This window comes from Podarcis muralis, chromosome 2 (genome assembly GCF_964188315.1).
Source record: "Podarcis muralis chromosome 2, rPodMur119.hap1.1, whole genome shotgun sequence".
Classification (NCBI taxonomy): domain Eukaryota; kingdom Metazoa; phylum Chordata; class Lepidosauria; order Squamata; family Lacertidae; genus Podarcis; species Podarcis muralis.
In genome coordinates this window covers 107,365,197-107,383,886 of record NC_135656.1, presented here as the reverse complement: position 1 = coordinate 107,383,886, position 18,690 = coordinate 107,365,197, and the positions used below count along the sequence as shown (strand labels likewise).

At 50.1% G+C, this 18,690-nt stretch overlaps 1 protein-coding gene and 1 non-coding gene across 2 annotated transcripts; one reads left to right on the top strand and one right to left on the bottom strand.

Annotated features, from left to right (window-relative positions):
* Positions 1–535: 535 nt before the first annotated feature.
* LOC114588497 (uncharacterized) lies at positions 536–17,306 on the top strand. Its single transcript, XM_028713833.2, has 6 exons — positions 536–1,002; positions 4,232–4,262; positions 5,255–5,367; positions 7,337–7,408; positions 8,548–8,664; positions 10,104–17,306. Exons 3-6 carry the CDS (start codon positions 5,334–5,336, stop codon positions 12,374–12,376), a joined length of 2,496 nt encoding a protein of 831 aa, XP_028569666.2. The 5' UTR covers positions 536–1,002; positions 4,232–4,262; positions 5,255–5,333; the 3' UTR covers positions 12,377–17,306.
* Positions 8,822–8,899, bottom strand: TRNAK-CUU (transfer RNA lysine (anticodon CUU)). The gene has a single exon. It is a non-coding gene; the product is annotated as a tRNA-Lys (tRNA).
* Positions 17,307–18,690: the final 1,384 nt, after the last annotated feature.

The following is an 18,690-nucleotide window of genomic DNA, read 5'->3' as shown; positions in this document are numbered from 1 at the left end:
GTTGTTAAATATATGCTATTTGGTAATTTATGGACCTAATAGGTATCTAAAGCCATTTGCACATAACAAATAGGAGCCTACACAACACAAAACACTGTTGCTGTATGTAAGTTTTATTTTATTTGTTTTTATCTTATATTTTGGAAATGTACATCCAGGTTTTTTTTCCTTTAATTTTTTTGGGGGGCCCCCAAGAGAGTGGGGCCCTAAGCTATAACTTGTTTAGCTTATACCTAAATCTGGCACTGGTAGGAGGGATTTATAAGAGTCACAAAACGCAGACATGTGGGAAAGGGTGCATTTTAGCCAAAAGTTAAATGCAATTAATATTGGGACATTAAAAAAAAAAAAAACCAACAAGAGCACCAAAATCTACACCCTGGGTCTCTGACTCCTACATCACCAGCCAGCAGTCCCAGCACCGCAGCTGGAGACAGAGCCGCTGGCAACGGGTCCCCCTGAGCCTCTCCATCCATCCCTCTGGCCAGATCTTCCAAGCCGGTCCGGAGAGGAGGCTCCGTCCTCGGCAGCCACCAGAGGGCTCTGGGTATGGCTTGGGGAAGAGAGAGAAACGCGGCTCTTTCTCTCTCGCGCTCTCTCTGCGTGTTTCCTCCGGGCGTTGCGCTTCCTGGGTGACTCGGATGCAGCTGAGAAGCGGGCCGGATCAGCTGCTCTGGCGCCCCAGCCGGAGTCGATGCCCGCGGGAGACCTGCCTGCCCTAGACGGGACTCCTCCCTTGCCATTGCCCGGCCAAGGTGGGAAGGTCTCCGGCTCGCAAGGAGAGCCGATCCGGGGCTGCGGGAATGCCCTGAGGTTGGAGGGTTGTCAGGAAGCTGAAGGCAAAAGACTGGGGTGGGTGGGGGGCGGTGGCTGCGTCTCATCCTGCTGCCTTGATCGCCTGCGCGCCTCGGAGCTGCAGCCTGCGCGAACCTCCCAAAGCTGTGTGCGCACTCGCTTGACACGGAATTGGCCACCCCGGGAGATGCTCCCGTTCACAAGCAGGTTGGTGAAAGAAGAAGGGGTGACCCCGCCCCATCCCCGCCCCACACTTTCCACGGGGGGTCTACTATGCGATGAAAAATTCTCGGCTGCCATCAGGCAAGGGTTTGCTGTTCACTGGTGGCGCATGAGGGCGCATGCTTTCGTTTAGTGATTTTAAAAAAAATAAAAATAAATAGTGTTTCTTCATACAATGCAAGCTCTGCCGCTTGATCTACGGAGAAGGCAGTTAACACGTGTAAATGATAAAGCTGCAAGACGGAATAAGAATGGGGTCGCTGTGGCAAACCGATGAACCCAGGAAGGGAGCAAAACCCGGGGAGAATTAGAAACAGCAACGGTCCCAATTTTCTTGCATAAAAAGAGTTTGTAGTACTTTTTTATTGTATGTGTCTTTAGTTGACCTATTGTCTTGTTAATAATTTGCATTGCAAATCGCCATGAATGTATTATTATTATTATTATTATTATTATTATTATTATTATTATTAAATTAACTTTGTTATACCACCCTATGTCCGCAGGTCTCAGGGCAGTTCACAACATAAAATCACAACATAAAAACACAAATACATTATGTTCTAGAATAAACAAAGACTAAGGGCATTTCCACTGTCACTATTTTGCCAGGGATTGCGCAATTACAGCAGATTCAAGCTCTGGCGCAGGTGTGGGAAACCTTTGGCCTGTTGCATGTTTTGCTGGACTACAACTCCCATCACCCGCAGCAAGCATGGCCAATGGCCAGGGATGATGGGAGTTGTAGTTCAGCAACAGCTGGCAGGCCGGCCAAAGGTTGTCTACACAGCCTCTGTACAACTAATCTTTAAACAATAATGGCTATTTGCAGTTGGGAAAGTGACTTGGAAATAGGCTGGAAAGTGTGGGATTAATGAATGACACCCCACAAACAAATCTGAATGAGTGCTTAGTGAAGACCAGTCACCATGTAAACTTTAGGATGAATGTTGAATAAATTGTTATGGCATAAACTTTCACGGGCTATATTTCAGGTTCTCAGTTGCATGAAGAGTAATCCTACATATTGCGTAGGTTGTAAACGGAGGACAGTATATAGACAGTGGTATTTACATTATGAAAAGTGGCCATCCGCCCTACTCTGGTTAACACTTCATGTATCTGAGAAAGTGGACTGTATGTAATGCACAGAAGCTTATGTCATAATTTGCTTATGCCATTTGTTTAAGAGGGCAATCCTATGTCAAGATCGGCCAGGATGAGCAGCTATTCAAAGTGCACAATTCAAAGTGTTGGTGCTGGCCTTTAAAGCCCTAAACGGCCTCGGTCCAGTATACCTGAAGGAGCGTCTTCACCCCCATCATTCTGCCCGGACGCTGAGGTCCAGCGCCGAGGGCCTTCTGGCGGTTCCCTCGCTGCGAGAAGCCAAGTTACAGGGAACCAGGCAGAGGGCCTTCTCGGTAGTGGTGCCCACCCTGTGGAACGCCCTCCCATCAGATGTCAAGGAAATAAACCACTATCTGACTTTAAGAAGACCTCTGAAGGCAGTCCTGTTTAGGGAAGTTTTTAATGCCTGGTGTTTTATTGTGTTTTTAATTCTGTTGGGAGCTGCCCAGAGTGGTTGGGGAAACCCAACCAGATGGTCGGGTTATAAATAATACATTATTATTATTATTATTATTATTATTATTATTATTATTATCATCATCATTAAGGATGCAGCAGATTTCTGGTTCAACCAGAGTTAAGTCTCCAATCCCAACTCAGTGTAATTGGCTCAGCTCACCAAGTCCCGCAAAATGAGTGCTTTATGGAGGAACAGGGCCAGAGACAGAGGACCCAAGCTGGATCCTAAGATTGTTCAGCTTAGTCACGTGGCCTGACAACCCAGCACAGAATACTATTTTAAAGGCTCGCTTCCTCTTACGCAGAGCAGCAACAGAAGCCCTGCTGCCAAACAGGGTTTGGATCTGGTGCACCTTAACTTACTCCACCGGCTTTCAAGGTGCCACAAGATTTTCTACAACAGACTAAAGGGGCTGCCAGACAGGTGCTTATTGCAGGATGGGTGCTGCCCAGGCATGCAAGTGTTTCATGGCATCTGCGTGACCTCGGCAGCATCGATATGCCAGTGTGTGTTGCCGATTTAATTTTTATTCCTGCAGAAAGATCCAATAAGCCACAGTGGCTGGTGCCTGTTGGAATTGATGGGGTGGAAGGCAGGGAGCCCAACACTAGGGGGAGACAGAGGCAACAGCAGGCAGAGCCAAGTAGTAGAAGAAGAGGAGTTTGGATTTGAAATCCCACTTTATCACTACCCGAAGGAGTCTCAAAGCGGCTAACATTCTCCTTTCCCTTCCTCCCCCACAACAAACACTCTGTGAGGTGAGTGGGGCTGAGAGACGTCAGAGAAGTGTGACTAGCCCAAGGTCACCCAGCAGCTGCATGTGGAGGAGCGGGGAATTGAACCCGGTTCCCCAGATTACGAGTCTACCGCTCTTAACCACTACACCACACTGGCTCTCCTTCCTCTTCCCTACTGAAGAGCAACTCTTGAGATCGATGGAGAGGAAGAAGATGCTGACTTCTTCTTCCTTTGAATGGTTAGAAGGAAGAAGGCTGGTAGAGGATAGACTTAGGTTGGTGGGTCACCCTCATGGACCAAACACCACTGCCAATAAGTCAAAAAGAAAATATACCCTGAGCCATTTGCGATATCTGAGGGACCCATCTGAGATACTAAGCCCCTGTCTGGAAGCACTTAAATGTGGTCACCCCTCTGGAAACTGTCAAATACCTTCAAGCTCTCAAGAAAAGAACCCCCATCACCAGGCATCTAAAGGCCAAGGTGGGTGGAACAAGGTTGGCTTCCCAAGAAGGGAGTTCCTCAATATTGGTGTGGTGTTGCCGTTCTGTGATGGTGGGGCCAGAGAGACCGAGAGCTTGTGGCCTTCTGGATATTTGCGGACTCCAGCTCCCAGCAGCCCCAGCCCACACAGGAATTATGGGAGTTGTAGTCCCAGGGTGTGGTCCAAGGGGCACATGAAACCACGACCTTGCTGAGGCTAAGCAGGCCTGGGTCTGGTCCGTGGCTGGAAAGGAGAACACCTGGGCACCACATGTAGTCTGATTTGGGTCCCATGATGGAAGAAACCTAGGATATAAGTGTAAGAGGGAAAATGTCCTTAATGTCCCTTTGTTTATACCCAGCCTGTTGCATACTAACCTTCCTTTCTTTCTGATTTTTCACTAGGCACCACAAAGAGCCAATCCCTGATACTCAGGTAGGTGTGCAGTGCTGGTTTATAGTTCAGGCAGGCGTAAGCAAAACCCAGGTTACACAGAGACTTGGGTCGCCAGCTGTTTTTGAACTACAATTCCCATCATCCCCAGCTAGGAAGACCAGTGGTCAGGGATGGTGGTAATTGTAGTCCAAAAACAACCAGAGACCCAAGTTTGGGAAACCCTGCAGTGAAATGTCTTCAATGCACTAAGCACACTCCAAGTTTATCCTGGCAGGAATGAGTCGCTTGAACTCTGAAAATGCCTATTGCTTTTCTGGAAGGTGTGTGGATGTGCGTAAAAACTAGTCTATGGTACAAAGGTAACATTTAAATGTGTTGCTCCGCCCACTTTGGCCTCTGGCCCAGCCCACCTCTGGCATGTGGCCCTTGGAGAGCTGCCCAGAGGGAAATATGGCCCTCAGGTTGAAAATGGTCCCCCGAACCTGCCATGTGGAAGAAAACATTAAGAGCATCCATTCAAATGTTTGCCGCAATGAGCAGGTCATATCTTAGGGTTGTTTTTCCCCTGCAGAAGAGTTTGGATTTGATATCCCGCTTTATCACTAACCGAAGGAGTCTCAAAGCGGCTAACATTCTCCTTTCCCTTCCTCCCCCACAACAAACACTCTGTGAGGTGAGTGGGGCTGAGAGACTTCAGAGAAGTGTGACTGGCCCAAGGTCACCCAGCAGCTGCAGGTGGAGGAGCGGAGACGCGAACCCGGTTCACCAGATTACGAGTCTACCGCTCTTAACCACTACACCACACTGGCTCTTTCCTGTCAGGAAAACCCAGCAGCTGCATGTGGAGGAGTGGGGACGCGAACCCGGTTCACCAGATTACGAGTCTACTGCTCTTAACCACTACACCACACTGGCTCTCAAGTCTCCAAAGTCAACGTCATTCACACATGGGCAGAAATGTGCATTTCAAATTGAGCAGGCAGGTTTTCCTCCAGGGCTAGCTTGATGGATGGGCAAACTTCTCCTTACAGATGCGAGAGGCCTTCGAGACCAAAGGTGCGCTTCGCAGGAGAGCAGGGCCTCGCCACCTGAGCCCTCTGCTGGAATATCATGCAGGAGAATTATGAGACGCTAATCTCTCTGGGTAAGGATTCCAGCGGTGCCAGTGAGGACCCTGGAACATGAGGACCTTCTCCCTTTAGACAGCCACATGCATTACCTTCCACAATAGACATTTTCCTTATTCTTTCGCCGCCATTCCATTCTTTACAACTCCTTCTACATTCCTGTCATGTCAGAGCAAAAAGGTAAATAAATAAAAAAAGTAGCCACACTTTGATTTTTAAAAGAAACAGCCTGCGAGACAGCCTGTTTTTCTTGTTATGATTATTGCTGTAATATATTACTGTAATATAAGGGACTGGCAATGAAAGCCTATCGGTCTCTACTAAGCCCCAAAGAACTCCGTGGGCAAGAGTGAATAGGAAGCGGCCTTTATCTCAAGTCAAGCTATTGACCCATCTAGTTCAGTACAGTGGTACCTCGGGTTACATATCTTCAGGTTACAGACTCTGCTAACCCAGAAATAGTACCTCGGGTTAAGAACTTTGCTTCAGGATGAGAACAGAAATTGTGCTCTGGCGGCGCGGCAGCAGCAGGAGGCCCCATTAGCTAAAGTGGTGCTTCAGGTTAAGAACAGTTTCAGGTTAAGAACGTACCTCCGGAACGAATTAAGTAGTTAACCCGAGGTACCACTGTATTGCCTACACTGATTGGCAGGGCTTTCCAGGGTCTTAAATCGTCGTTTGGTTAGCGGAATAGCAGAACTTTGGGCGGATAAGTGGATTCCGTAAAGACACAGATGGCAGAAAATGTATTGAGTAGAGATTTACTAAGGCATCCATCTTACTGTTTGTTGCTAGCTCCCTAGCAAGGCAAAACGTAGCTCCTTTAGAGCAAATCCAGTTTCAGCAGTCAAAAAAAAAAAATCACACCGGCTGAATATAAACGACAAAATGAAAGTAAGAACATGATGGTACAAGAAGGAAGAGTATGTGAGCTCCCCAGCAGGCAGTTGATGTAGACTGTCTCTGGGGCAAACATGCTTGAAGTTTGGAGATAGTGCAGTAGAAAAACAACAGCTGTTCCCTCTCTGTGCCCTCCAGAACACTTGAGAACCTTTGAAAGCAGAATGTACCAGAAAGGTCTGGTGGCTTCTGCACTTAGAAAAGATATTCCCTGACGCATTTGGCCTTCGAATAATAATAATAATAATAATAATAATAATAATAATAATAATAATAATTTATTTGTACCCCAGCCACTCTGGGTGGCTTCCAACAAAGATTAAAAATACAGTGGTGCCCCGCAAGACGAATGCATCGCGAGACGAAACGTCTTGCGAGTTCTTGCGAGTTTGTTTCCTTTTTCTTAAAGCCGCTAAGCCGTTAATAGCCGCTAAGCCGCTAATAGCCGTGCTTCGCAAGACGAAAAAACCGCAAGACGAAGAGACTCGCGGAATGGATTAATTTCGTCTTGCAAGGCACCACTGTACCTCAAAATGGCTATCTTCAAATGTCTTCTAAACGTCAGGTAGTTCTTTATTTCCTTGACATCTGATGGGAGGGTGTTCCACAGGGCGGGCGCCACTACCGAGAAGGCCCTCTGCCTGGTTCCCTGTAACTTGGCTTCTCACAGTGAAGGAACCGCCAGAAGGCCCTCGGCGCGGGACCTCAGTGTCTGGGCTGAACGATGGGGGTGAAGACGCTCCTTCAGGTATACCGGGCCGAGGCCATTTAGGGCTTTAAAGCTCAACACGAACACTTTGAATTGTGCTCGCAAATGTACTGGGAGCCAATGTAGCTCTTTCAAGACCTGTGTTATGTGGTCTCGGCGGCTACCCCCAGGCACCAGTCTAGCTACCGCATTCTGGATTAGCGTAACCCAGCCGCTACATAAGGTACGGAGGAGAGTGTTGCTGCAGTGAAGAGCGTTTGCACTGGGAGAATGCTTTAGCGTGGTGAAAGTTAGCCAGCAGCATCTCAATGCTCAAAGCCCAGCGCCCCGGCCAGCCTGCCTTTTGTTCTGACGGCATCCTCTCATCTTCTTGTTAGCAGAAGAGATGGCCATCAGCCTTCCCCGGATCACTGCGCTGGCCGACTCACATCGCAGAGGACTGGCATCAGGTGAGTCCCATGCGGTAAACGTTGTGCTCTATGAGAAAAAACAGCAACAATGGAAATTATTTGCTGTATCAACCCACATTCTGCACTCAGAAAAAAATTCTGCAAACTGAATCAGAGGCAGTGATGCTTCTGAACACCAGATGCTGGAAACCCCAGGAAGGGAGAGGGCTCATGCGCTCAGAACCTGCTTGTGGGCTTCTCATAGGCTTCTGGTGGACCCCTGTGGGAACAGGATGCTGGTCTAGTTGGGCCATTGGCCTGATCCAGCAGGACTCCTCTTACGTTCTGACCTGGGGGTAAGCCCCAGCGAATTCGGTTGGATTGACTTCTGAGTAGATACAGTTAGGGTTGCCCCGTAAGTTGGTGGCTCTCATAACGGCATAGTCTGGCTGTGAGCGGTGGGACTTGCTTCTGAGAAGACCTGTATACGATTGCACTGCAAGCATCACTTGAGCAAACATCCAAAGGAAGGTAACCAAGCAAGAAAGAGAGATGGAGCCCTGTTCATGGTACTGAAGTGCCAGGTAGGGACGCGGGTGGCGCTGTGGTCTAAACCACTGAGCCTCTTGGGCTTGCCGATCAGAAGGCCGGTGGTTCAAATCCCCGCAACAATGGTGAGCTCCCGTTGCTCTGTCCCAGCTCCTGCCAACCTAGCAGTTCGAAAGCATGCCAGTGCAAGTAGATAAATAGATACCACGGTGGCTGGAAGGTAAACGGCGTTTCCGTGCGCTCTGGCTTCCGTCATGGTGTCCCGTTGCGCCAGAAGTGGTTTAGTCCTGCTGGCCACATGACCTGGAAAGCTGTCTGTGGACAAACGCCGGCTCCCTCTGCCTGAAAGTGAGATGAGAGCCGCAACCCCATAGTCGCCCTTGACTGGACTTAATCCGCCCAGGGGTACCTTTACCTTTTAAGGAGTCTCAAAGCGGCTAACATTCTGCTTTCCCTTCCTCCCCCACAACAAACACTCTGTGAGGTGAGTGGGGCTGAGAGACTTCAGAGAAGTGTGACTAGCCCAAGGTCACCCAGCAGCTGCATGTGGAGGAGCGGGGAAGCGAACCCGGTTCACCAGATTACGAGTCTACCGCTCTTAACCACTACCTTTTTACCTTTACTGAAGTGCCCCTTCGTTTTCTCATCAGCTGGATTTCCACTTTCCAAACCTGACCTGCTCTCCTGGATGGACCGAGGGGAAGACCCATGGGTCCCAGATTTTCAGGAGCCGGAGGGAAGGGAGATGCCAAGTGAGTCTAGCCCAGGTGAGGAACCAGCATTTTTTAAAAATGGAATTGAACTTCAGAACTCAAAGGCAGCTCTGAACCAGACTAGTGGTCTATCCTGGCTGGGAATCATAGAATTGTAGAGTTGGAAGGGACCACGAGGGTCATCCAACCTCTTGCAATGCAGAAATCTTTTTACCCAATGTGGGGCTTGAACCCACAACCCTGAGATTAAGAGTCTCATGCTCTACCGACTGAGCTATTCCAGCTAGGTCTGACCAGAATGACGTGGTGCGATAAGTTGTGTCCCTTTCAGGCACTTATAGCGTATCTAGGACGGATTCTCATCTACATGTTCAACACTCAATTACTCTGTTGGTTATCAAGTGGTGACTTGCATGTGTGAATGAGGCATTGCAGATCAAATACCAGACAGAGAGATCCCCATCCCCCCCACAACTCTTCCCATTCTGGAGATGCCAGTCATCCAGGGCTAAGTTATTAAGTTGTCGGGAACTGCTGTTGAAGTTGCAAAACAATGTGAGCATAGATCTTTGGGAACTTTTTGGTAAAAGTTGTAAAACAATGAACCACTCGATGGCGCAGTGGAGAACTTTTGAAATAACGATGGGATATTAGCTCTGCCCAAGGCATGATGAAAGCATTGGCTGGGAAAAGATAGAAATAACACTTTACAAGGACAGGAAGGAATGCCACGGACGGAATAATTGTCACACACAGGAGGAATAAAGATACAGCTTCACCTATAAGTTTATAAATCATTAAATGTGTCAAGATGAATGGATGTCGTTAATACTGCAGTTGTTAAATAAAAGGTAAAGGACCCCTGACAGTTAAGTCCAGTGGCGAACAACTCTGAGGTTGCGGCGCCTATCTTGCTTTATTGGCCGAGGGAGCCGGTGTACAGCTTCCGGGTCATGTGGCCAGCATGACTAAGCCACTTCTGGTGAACCAGAGCAGCCCACAGAAATGCCGTTTACCTTCCCGCCGGAGTGGTACCTATTTATCTACTTGCATTGGTGTGCTTTCGAACTGCTAGGTTGGTGGGAGCTGGGACTGAGCAACGGGAGCTCACCCCATCACAGGGATTCGAACCGCCGACCTTCCAATTGGCAAGCCCAAGAGGCTCAGTGATTTATACCACAGCGCCACCAGCATCCCGTAGTTATTAAATAAGGGGTGGTTATTTTGAAAGGAATGTAATTGAGAGGAATAAGATCTTGGAACGCAGAAACAAAGTAAATTATCAATTCTAGCACGTGGGAGACCACCTAAATTATATAATTTGGCATTTGAATGATTGGGATTAGCCGTTGTATTGTAATTTTTCATTGTTATAATGAGGCTACCATGAATTACTGTAATTGAAAATTAATAAAAATTATTGTCAATAAACAACAACAGTTAAGTTATGGTGAACCACAGAAGGCAGCTCACATTTGCTTCATTTGTCTTAGGTGACGAGCTGAGCAGGAAGAATGAGGATACCCATCAGCAAGAGGTTTTGAGCAAGGCAGACCTGCAGGCAGAGAGCACCCTAGATGGGAGTCCAGTAGAGGGAGAGAGCCAGCCGGAAGGGAGACTGAGGCGCACGGAAGCAGCAGCAGGAAAGGCAGAGAAAGAAAAGCAAGCAGTGAGCGCTTCCAAACTCCTGCTGCCCTCTGGGAAGCCCCAAGGGACCAAGAGGGGCCACCACTGCCCCGAGTGCGGCAAAAGCTTCAGCCAGAAGTCCAACCTCCTCAGGCACCAGAGGCTTCACTTGGACGAAAGGCCCCACAAGTGCGACGGGTGTGAGAAGAGCTTCTCCGAGGCTGAGGCCCTGGCCAAGCACCGGAAGTGCCACGCGGGCGACAAGCCGTACAAGTGCGAGGACTGCGGGAAGAGCTTCAGCTGGACCTCTCACCTGGAGCGGCACCGGAGGGTCCACACCGGGGAGAAGCCCTACGCCTGCAAGGAGTGCGGGAAGGCCTTCAGCGTCGGGTCGCACCTGGAGCGGCACCGGCGGATCCACACCGGCGAGAAGCCGTACCAGTGCAAAGACTGCAGGAAGAGCTTCACCGTCAGCTCCACCCTGGCGCAGCACCAGAGGACCCACGCGAACGACAAGCCCTACCAGTGCGGGGACTGCGGGAAGGGCTTCAACCTCAGCGCCAACCTGGCCGCTCACCAGAGGAAGCACCTGGGCCAGAAGCCGTACGAGTGCCCTGACTGCGGGAAGAGCTTCAGCTTCACGTCCCACCTCGAGAGGCACCAGAGGATCCACACGGGAGAGAGGCCCTATCAGTGCACCGACTGCGGGAAGAGCTTCAGCCGCAGCTCCCACCTCTACCGGCACCAGCGGATCCACACGGGCGAGAAGCCACGGCAGTGCGCCGACTGCGGCAAGAGCTTCTACCTCAGCGCGGCCGCCCTCCATCACCTCGGGACGTCCCCAGCAGGGGGCCGGGATCCCACCAAATGCTCCGACTGCAGCCGCAAACGGGCCGCCCCCAACCCGCCCTCTCCACCACCACCGCCTGCCTCGCCGACGGTTTGCAGCGAGAAGCCCCACAAGTGCGCGGACTGCGGGAAAGGCTTTGGCCAGAGTTCGTCACTGGTGAAGCACCAGAGGATCCACACGGGAGAGAGGCCTTACCAGTGCCCAGAGTGCGGGAAAAAGTTCAGCTGGTGCTCGGCCCTCATCAAGCACAAGAGGATCCACACGGGAGAGAAGCCGTACCGATGTGAAGAGTGCGGGAAGGCTTTCAGCGTCAGCTCGCACCTGGAGAGGCACCAGCGCGTGCACTCGCCCGACAGGCCCCACAAGTGCGGCGAGTGCGGGAAGACCTACGGGGAGCTGGCGTCTCTGGTCAAGCACCAGAAATCCCACGCGGCCGAGAGCAAGCGTTACGGGTGCACCGACTGCGGGAAGAGCTTCAGCTGGAGCTCGCACTTGGAGAGGCACCGGAGGATCCACACGGGGGAGAAGCCTTACGCCTGCGGGGATTGCGGGAAGAGCTTCAGCGTCAGCTCCCACCTGGACCGGCACCGGAGGATCCACACGGGGGAGAAGCCCTACCGCTGCAACGAGTGCGGGAAGAGCTTCAGCGTCAGCTCCACCCTCCTGCAGCACCAGAGGACCCACTCGAGCGGGAAGCCCCACAAGTGCAAGGAGTGCGGGAAGCGCTTTGTGGCCGGCGCCCAGCTGCTGACCCACCAGCGGACCCACCGGGGCGAGAAGCCCTACGAGTGCGCCGCCTGCGGCAAGAGCTTCGGCTTCGTCTCCCACCTGGAGAGGCACCGGAGGGTCCACACGGGCGAGAAGCCGTACCAGTGCCCCGTGTGCGGGAAATGCTTCAGCCGCAGCTCCCACCGCAACCGCCACCAGCGCACGCACGCGGCCAACCGGCCCCCCAAGGGAGGGGCGCGGGGAGGGGCCGAGGGTGGGAAAGGGGGCTCCAAGCACTACAAGGAGCCGGCTCCAAGTGTTCCCGAGCCCACTCTCTCTATCATGCCGCCCTGGTGGGTCGAGGGAGACAGGAACAGCAACCCGCCAGCTGCCCCCACGTGGCCCGAGGTCCCAACTCCCTTTCAGAGCCCCGTCCCTAATGCCGCCCATCCTGGGGGTCTGCAGGGCTGGGGCGTGAAGGGGTTCTTGCCCCCAGATACATGGAGACTGGGGGAAAGCAGCTCGGGCTGGGCGTCCACCCTTGCCCAAGATGGTTGGCCGCAACTTCCCCCCACCTCCTAACTGGGCAATGGACCTCAGCTTCCAGATCTGTTTTTGCTTGCGGGGTGAGGCGGGAGAGGAAGTATTCGTCTTTTCTCCACCACTGCCCCTCAGCTGATGCTGAAAAAGCACAAGGTAACAGCTCTGCTGGGACGGTAGCATTTCAGAATGGGTGTTTGTGGGCATGGAGGAAAGACGACTTGAGCACTTCTTCACATTAAAGAAGAAAACAAAACTCCTGCATGTAGACAACTAGCGTTTTGGAAGAGGAGGAGGAATCGCAAGGGGGAAGCTGTGGGGAAGCTGCTTGCGGGCCTCCCATACAGGCCTCTTCTTATGGGGTTTCCATGTTCTGAGTGGGCCAGATTCGACCAAGCGGTTGTGCTAGTGGGAGCCAGCGCAATCAGAACGCAAGCAGAGCCTGCTGAATCTCGCAGTGGCCAACCAGATGAATTAATCCAGCTAGGGCAACTGGGGCTTTGTCCCCACACGACTCCCCAAAGCAGCTGGCGGGTGGGGTGGGGGTGTCAGGAGAGCCCCCAGAACAGCACACGGCTGGGGAGGGGGAAGGAAAAAGGAATTGGTTCCACCTGGCAAGCAGAAACGCTCGCGCTGATGGAATGATTGTGACAGCACGGCGCTGAATGCCACACAGAGTTTCTTCGATGCAGGGGGCATTGAAAGGTGCGGCAAATCCTGTCTCCAGAGCCGGACCAAGACATTTTGCTGCCCGAGGCAGAGGAGAAGAAGATGGCGCCATCTCAACCTGGAACTGAGTGTTACTTGAGAGCAGCAGGGGTGCAGGGCAGGCCACATAATGCACACAGCTCTTCCCCCAACAGGCAGTTAGTTACACAGCTAGGGAACTTGGAAGAAACAGCAGTGGGGCTGCTGCCTGCCTCCCCACCCACTTTCAGCATCTACCTCCTTACATAGTCACCTCAATGCCCAATGGTAGGACCTGCATCTCTCCATAATGAGGCAATACAATCCCAGGTGGACTGTATACCATGTCCTTTCCCCCCCCCTGAGTGGCTGAACTGGCTCACAATGTTTTTGGGAATGGGCTTTGAGGTTTGCAATGAGCAGAGCAGAGGAGGAATGCATATTCCCACCCAGGCATACCTATGTTCTTGCGGGCATCACGGAGATAGTGTTTTATGTATCTTATTAGAGGTACATAGAATCATAGAACTGTATAGTTAGAAGGGACCCGCCAGATCATCTAGTCCAACCCCCTGCGATGCAGGAATCTCAACTAAAGCAACCATGACAGATGCCCATCCAATCTCTGCTTGAAAATCTCCAAGGAAGGAGAGTCCGCTACCTCTCGTGGGAGTCTGTTCTACTGTTGAACCGTGCTTACCGTCAGAAAGTTCTTCCTGATGTTTAATCCGAGTCTCCTTTCTTGTAACTTGAAGTCATTGGTTCGTGTCCTACCCTCCAGAGCAGGAGAAAGAAAGCTTGCTCCATGTGACAGCCCTTCAGATATTTAAATACACAGGTGACGCTGTGGGTTAAACCACAGAGCCTAGGACTTGCCGATCAGAAGGTCGGCGGTTTGAATCCCTGTGATGGGGTGAGCTCCCATTGCTCGGTCCCAGCTCCTGCCAACCTAGCAGTTCGAAAGCACGTCAAAGTGCAAGTACCTTCCGGCGGGAAGGTAAACAGCATTTCCGTGCGCTGCTCTGGTTCGCCAGAAGTGGCTTAGTCATGCTGGCCACATGACCCGGAAGCTGTACTCCGGCTCCCTCAGCCAATAAAGCGAGATGAGCGCCGCAACCCCAGAGTCGGCCACGACTGGACCTAATGGTCAGGGGTCCCTTTACCTTTATCATATCTCCTCTCATTCTCCTCTTTTCCAGGCTACAGTGGTGCCCCGCAAGACGAATGCCTCGCAAGACAAAAAACCCGCTAGATGAAAGGGTTTTCCGTTTTTGAGTTGCTTCGCAAGACGATTTTCCCTATGGGCTTGCTTCGCAAGACGAAAACGTCTTGCGAGTCTTGCAATTTTTCCCCGCTTTCCCCTTTTTCTAAGCCGCTAAGCCGCTAATAGCCTTTTAGCCACTAAGCCGCTAAGCCTTTAATAGCCGCTAATCCGCTAATAGGGTTGCTTCGCAAGACGAAAAAAACGCTAGACGAAGAGACTCGCGGAACGGATTATTTTCGTCTTGCGAGGCACCACTGTAAACATACCCAGCTCCTTCAAGCGCTTAGCTTCCAGACCCTTGATCATCTTGGTTGCCCTCCTCTGGACACGTTCCAGCTTGTTAACATCCTTCTTAATTTGTGGTGCCCAGAACTGGACCCAGTATTCCATGTGTGGTCTGATCAAGGCAGAATAGAGTGGTACTATTACGCTGGACACTATACTTCTGCTGATGCATAGGAGGTTCACGGTGCATTGTATGGTATCCAGGGGAAGTACTGGGTGATGGGCCAGTCTGACCAAGCTCTGCGGAAGCAAGGGGTGCTGCTTGAGAGTAAGAAAGAAGCATGGGATTGAGTCTAGAAATGGGGCCCAGCGATGGCAGTGGTTCTCTGGGGCAAGTCACCTTCACGTGAGCATGCAGACCAAAAAGATCTATGTGTTGATGTTCCTTTGTAGCATGTTGGAGGCTATGGAAAAGATGAGAGACATGACCTTTCCAAAAGCCGCAAGAGGAAGGGGTCCACGACAGAGCTGACCTTAATCCAAAATTCCAACATCCATGCATGACCCTGAATCGCCAGATCCCCACTGTGAGGCTCTTGATCCCAGGGTCATAAGTTTGAGCCCTACGTTGGGTAACAGATTCCCACATTGCAGGGGGCTGGCCCCTTCCAACTCTACAATTTCATGATTCTATATACAGTGATGCCTCAGGTTACAGACGCTTCAGGTTACAAGACGCTTCAGGTTACAGACTCCGCTAACCCAGAAATAGTACCTCCGGATAAGAACTTTGCTTCAGGATGAGAACAGAAATTGTGCAGGTGCAGCGCGGCGGCGGCAGCGGGAGGCCCCATTAGCTAAAGTGGTCTTCAGGTTAAGAACAGTTTCAGGTTAAAAACGGACCTCCGGAACAAATTAAGTTCTTAACTCGAGGTACCACTGTAATCAGCATTGGGGCTGCCTTAGTGGGAAACCAACCTTGTCCGTTGATGTCCCTTGATTGATCTAAACCTCCTCCTGCCATCAGTTCCTAACAATAAAGTCTCCCAGGACCCAGCTGAGAAGCCCAGCTCGTAGCAGATTTATAATGCAGAATATATATCCTAAAGGAGTGTCTTTCTCAATAACCAGTTCATTCCACAAATCAGGTCTTTTCTTGGCCCAACATTCAGAGGATGGGGTTTGAGCAAATGGTTAAAGGAGTCTAGTCTCTTAGGGAAGAGGCCGTGTCCTCTCTCCCACCTTGTTTATTCTCCCACCTTGGACATTTCATTATATGCTAGCTAATCACAGGATTGCCACTGACCTGCAAAAGTCTGGCCAGCTCCTGTGCCTTTAACAACAGCCTGAGAGGAAGGAATTAGCAGGTGCTGCAAATTTTCACAGTGTGGCCATAAACACCAGACATCGGTCTGCTTCTTAAAGGGGTAGCTATAGAGCTTGTTTAGAAAGATGGAGTCCTAGGGTAAGAGACAGGCCTGAAACATGTGATTGTGATAAAGGCAGGCCCTGACCGTGTGCAAAAAACCATGTCCTTTGTGCTGAGCAGCCACTGCTCATTGTCCACATGACACCTGGACTTTTTAATAGGGCTAAATAAAAAAGGTAATGCACCCCTGAACGGTTAAGTCCAGTGAAAGGCGACTATGGGGTTGTGGTGCTCATCTCGCTTTCAGGCCGAGGGAGCCGGCGTTTGTCCACAGACAGCTTTCTGCGTCATGTGGCCAGCAGGAGTAAACCGCTTCTGGCACAACGGGACACCATGACAGAAGCCAGAGTGCACGGAAATGTCCTTTACCTTCCCGCCGCAGCGGTACCTGTTTATCTACTTGCACTGGCGTGCTTTCGAATTGCTAGGTTGGCAGGAGCTGGGACCAAGCCATGGGAGCTCACCCTGTAATGGGGATTCGAACTGCTGATAGCTAAATAAAGAGATGCTCAGAGCCATGAACTGGATTGCAATTGCATTGCAAGGATTTGGACTAGATAATACTCAGGGCCACTTCCAACTCTGCAATTCTATGATTATCAACCAGAGGCCGTTGGGATGGGGAATGGCAGCTGTAGAGGACTTAAGCAACACAGGCACACACCTGAACATGTCATTTCAAACACATAACCATGGGCACTAGAATCTCTTTGAAAGTAAATAACCCAGGACCCAAGAGATTTGGGCTTAAATCTCAGCTTCGTTACAGACTCACTGGATAGCCTTGGGACAGTTACAATCTTTTAGACTAGACTCAGTTCCCCATCTGTAAAATGGAAATCAGGGCGACTTACCTCACAGAGTTAAGAAGAGGAAGAAATTTCCTGGGCAGGACTATCCTCCCTGCCTGTCATCCACTTCTTCCCGTTTTCCCTCTTCTGTCCAATTTAGGAAATCGCAAGGAGACTCTAACCCTGCTGCTAAGACCTACTATGCCTCAATGATGTCAGCAAAGAAATCTTATGGCAATGGTTGTTGTTTTTTGGGTTGGTGGAGGGGGTAACCCCCAACCCCCAACATTCAGACCAGATCTTTTGCTTTCTCAGTTGTGCTTCCTCTGTACCACCCTTGCTTCTTCTTATTTTCTATTTTTAAATTATTGTGGGGAAATCGCAATGTAACAGTTGTCTGAAAGGAACTCGCTTTATTTGGAATTCAGCACTACAGAAGTTTTTTTAAAAATCACTATTACAAACATTATACTATATGCTATTATTATTATTATTATTATTATTATTATTATTATTATTATTCTATTATGATATATAGGTGAACCTCAATAAAGGAAGAAAACGTCCTTGAAACTGAAAATCCTCCTGCTTTTGTTTGGTTTTGCCTGGCCAGGCTTCTAACAGCTTGCTAACAGGTGGAAATAAGGGAGATGGAAGGTTTCTCTGCCACTGCTTCCCCATACCAGGGGAAACTTCCCCTGTTGAACTTCTGTTGGTTAACTCTTAAAGGCACAGAGACCTCCCGGATGACAAAACAGCCTGGTTTTCAATCAGATGTGTTCCTTTGTGAGGGGAGGAGTGCCTATAGTTGGGGGCGCGAGAGATCTAGAATGGAAAACATTGTGAAAGGGAGTTCCCCCGCCCAGTGGTCCTGATCCACCCCTGCCACTGCTTTTAAAATAAATTAACAGGGCCACCCCACTATGCATGTGTAATCCTATGCCTCTCTCAGGTGAGAGAATCTGAGGTGGTTCAATGGAAGAGGGACATGACACCGTTAGTTCTTCAGGTATTAAAACTGTATCTTATTGCTTTAAGCTCGGCAGTGACCCTGTGTACTTGGGTTGTAATATTGCTGAGTGTGAGTGGTTTATGTACGAGTAGCTGACAGATATAATGTTTGAGGCAGTGGGTGCTTCTAGCTGGTTGCATATACGCTGTGTTGATTGAAATTTTGAATTCTACCACCTAGTAGTTGTGTTCTCTGAATTTATTTATTTTCTGTTATGTTATGTTATGTTATGTTATGTTATGTTATGGGTGTGGGGTTTCCTCCCCCCCCCCCCACTATGTATTTTGTAACGAGAATCATTAGATACTGGTTTATTGTACTTACAATGTGGCATACAGTGGTTAGAGTGCTGTACAGTGGTACCTTGGGTTACATAAGCTTCAGGTTACAGACTCCACTAACCCAGAAATAGTACCTCGGGTTACGAACTTTGCTTCAGGATGAGAACAGAAATCATGCGCTGGCAGCAGGAGGCCCCATTAGCTAAAGTGGTGCTTCAGGTTAAGAACAGTTTCAGGTTAAGAACGGACCTCCGGAACGAATTAAGTACTTAACCTGAGGTACCACTGTAATAGGTTCTGGCAGACCAGAGTTCAAATCCCCACTTGGCCATGAAGCTCACTTTGTGACCTTGAGCCAGTCACTCTACTCTCAGCCTAGCCCTACCTCACAAGGTTGTTGTGAGCATCAAACGTTCCTGGGGGTGATGTCCTGTAGGGCCACACCCTGAGCTCCCTGGAGGAAAGACGGGATATAAAATGTAATAGAGAGAGAGAGAGAGCATATAAATTGTTTTGAGAACTTTTGGATAGTAAAACAGTCGACAAAACGGAAATAAACGAGTAAGAAAGCCTAAATGCCCGGGAGCGGGGTCATTTCCTACAAATAACTTGGCCTGTGTAAATAGGATAGAGAAATTCTCTACAACAGCGGTTCTCAAAGGGTGTG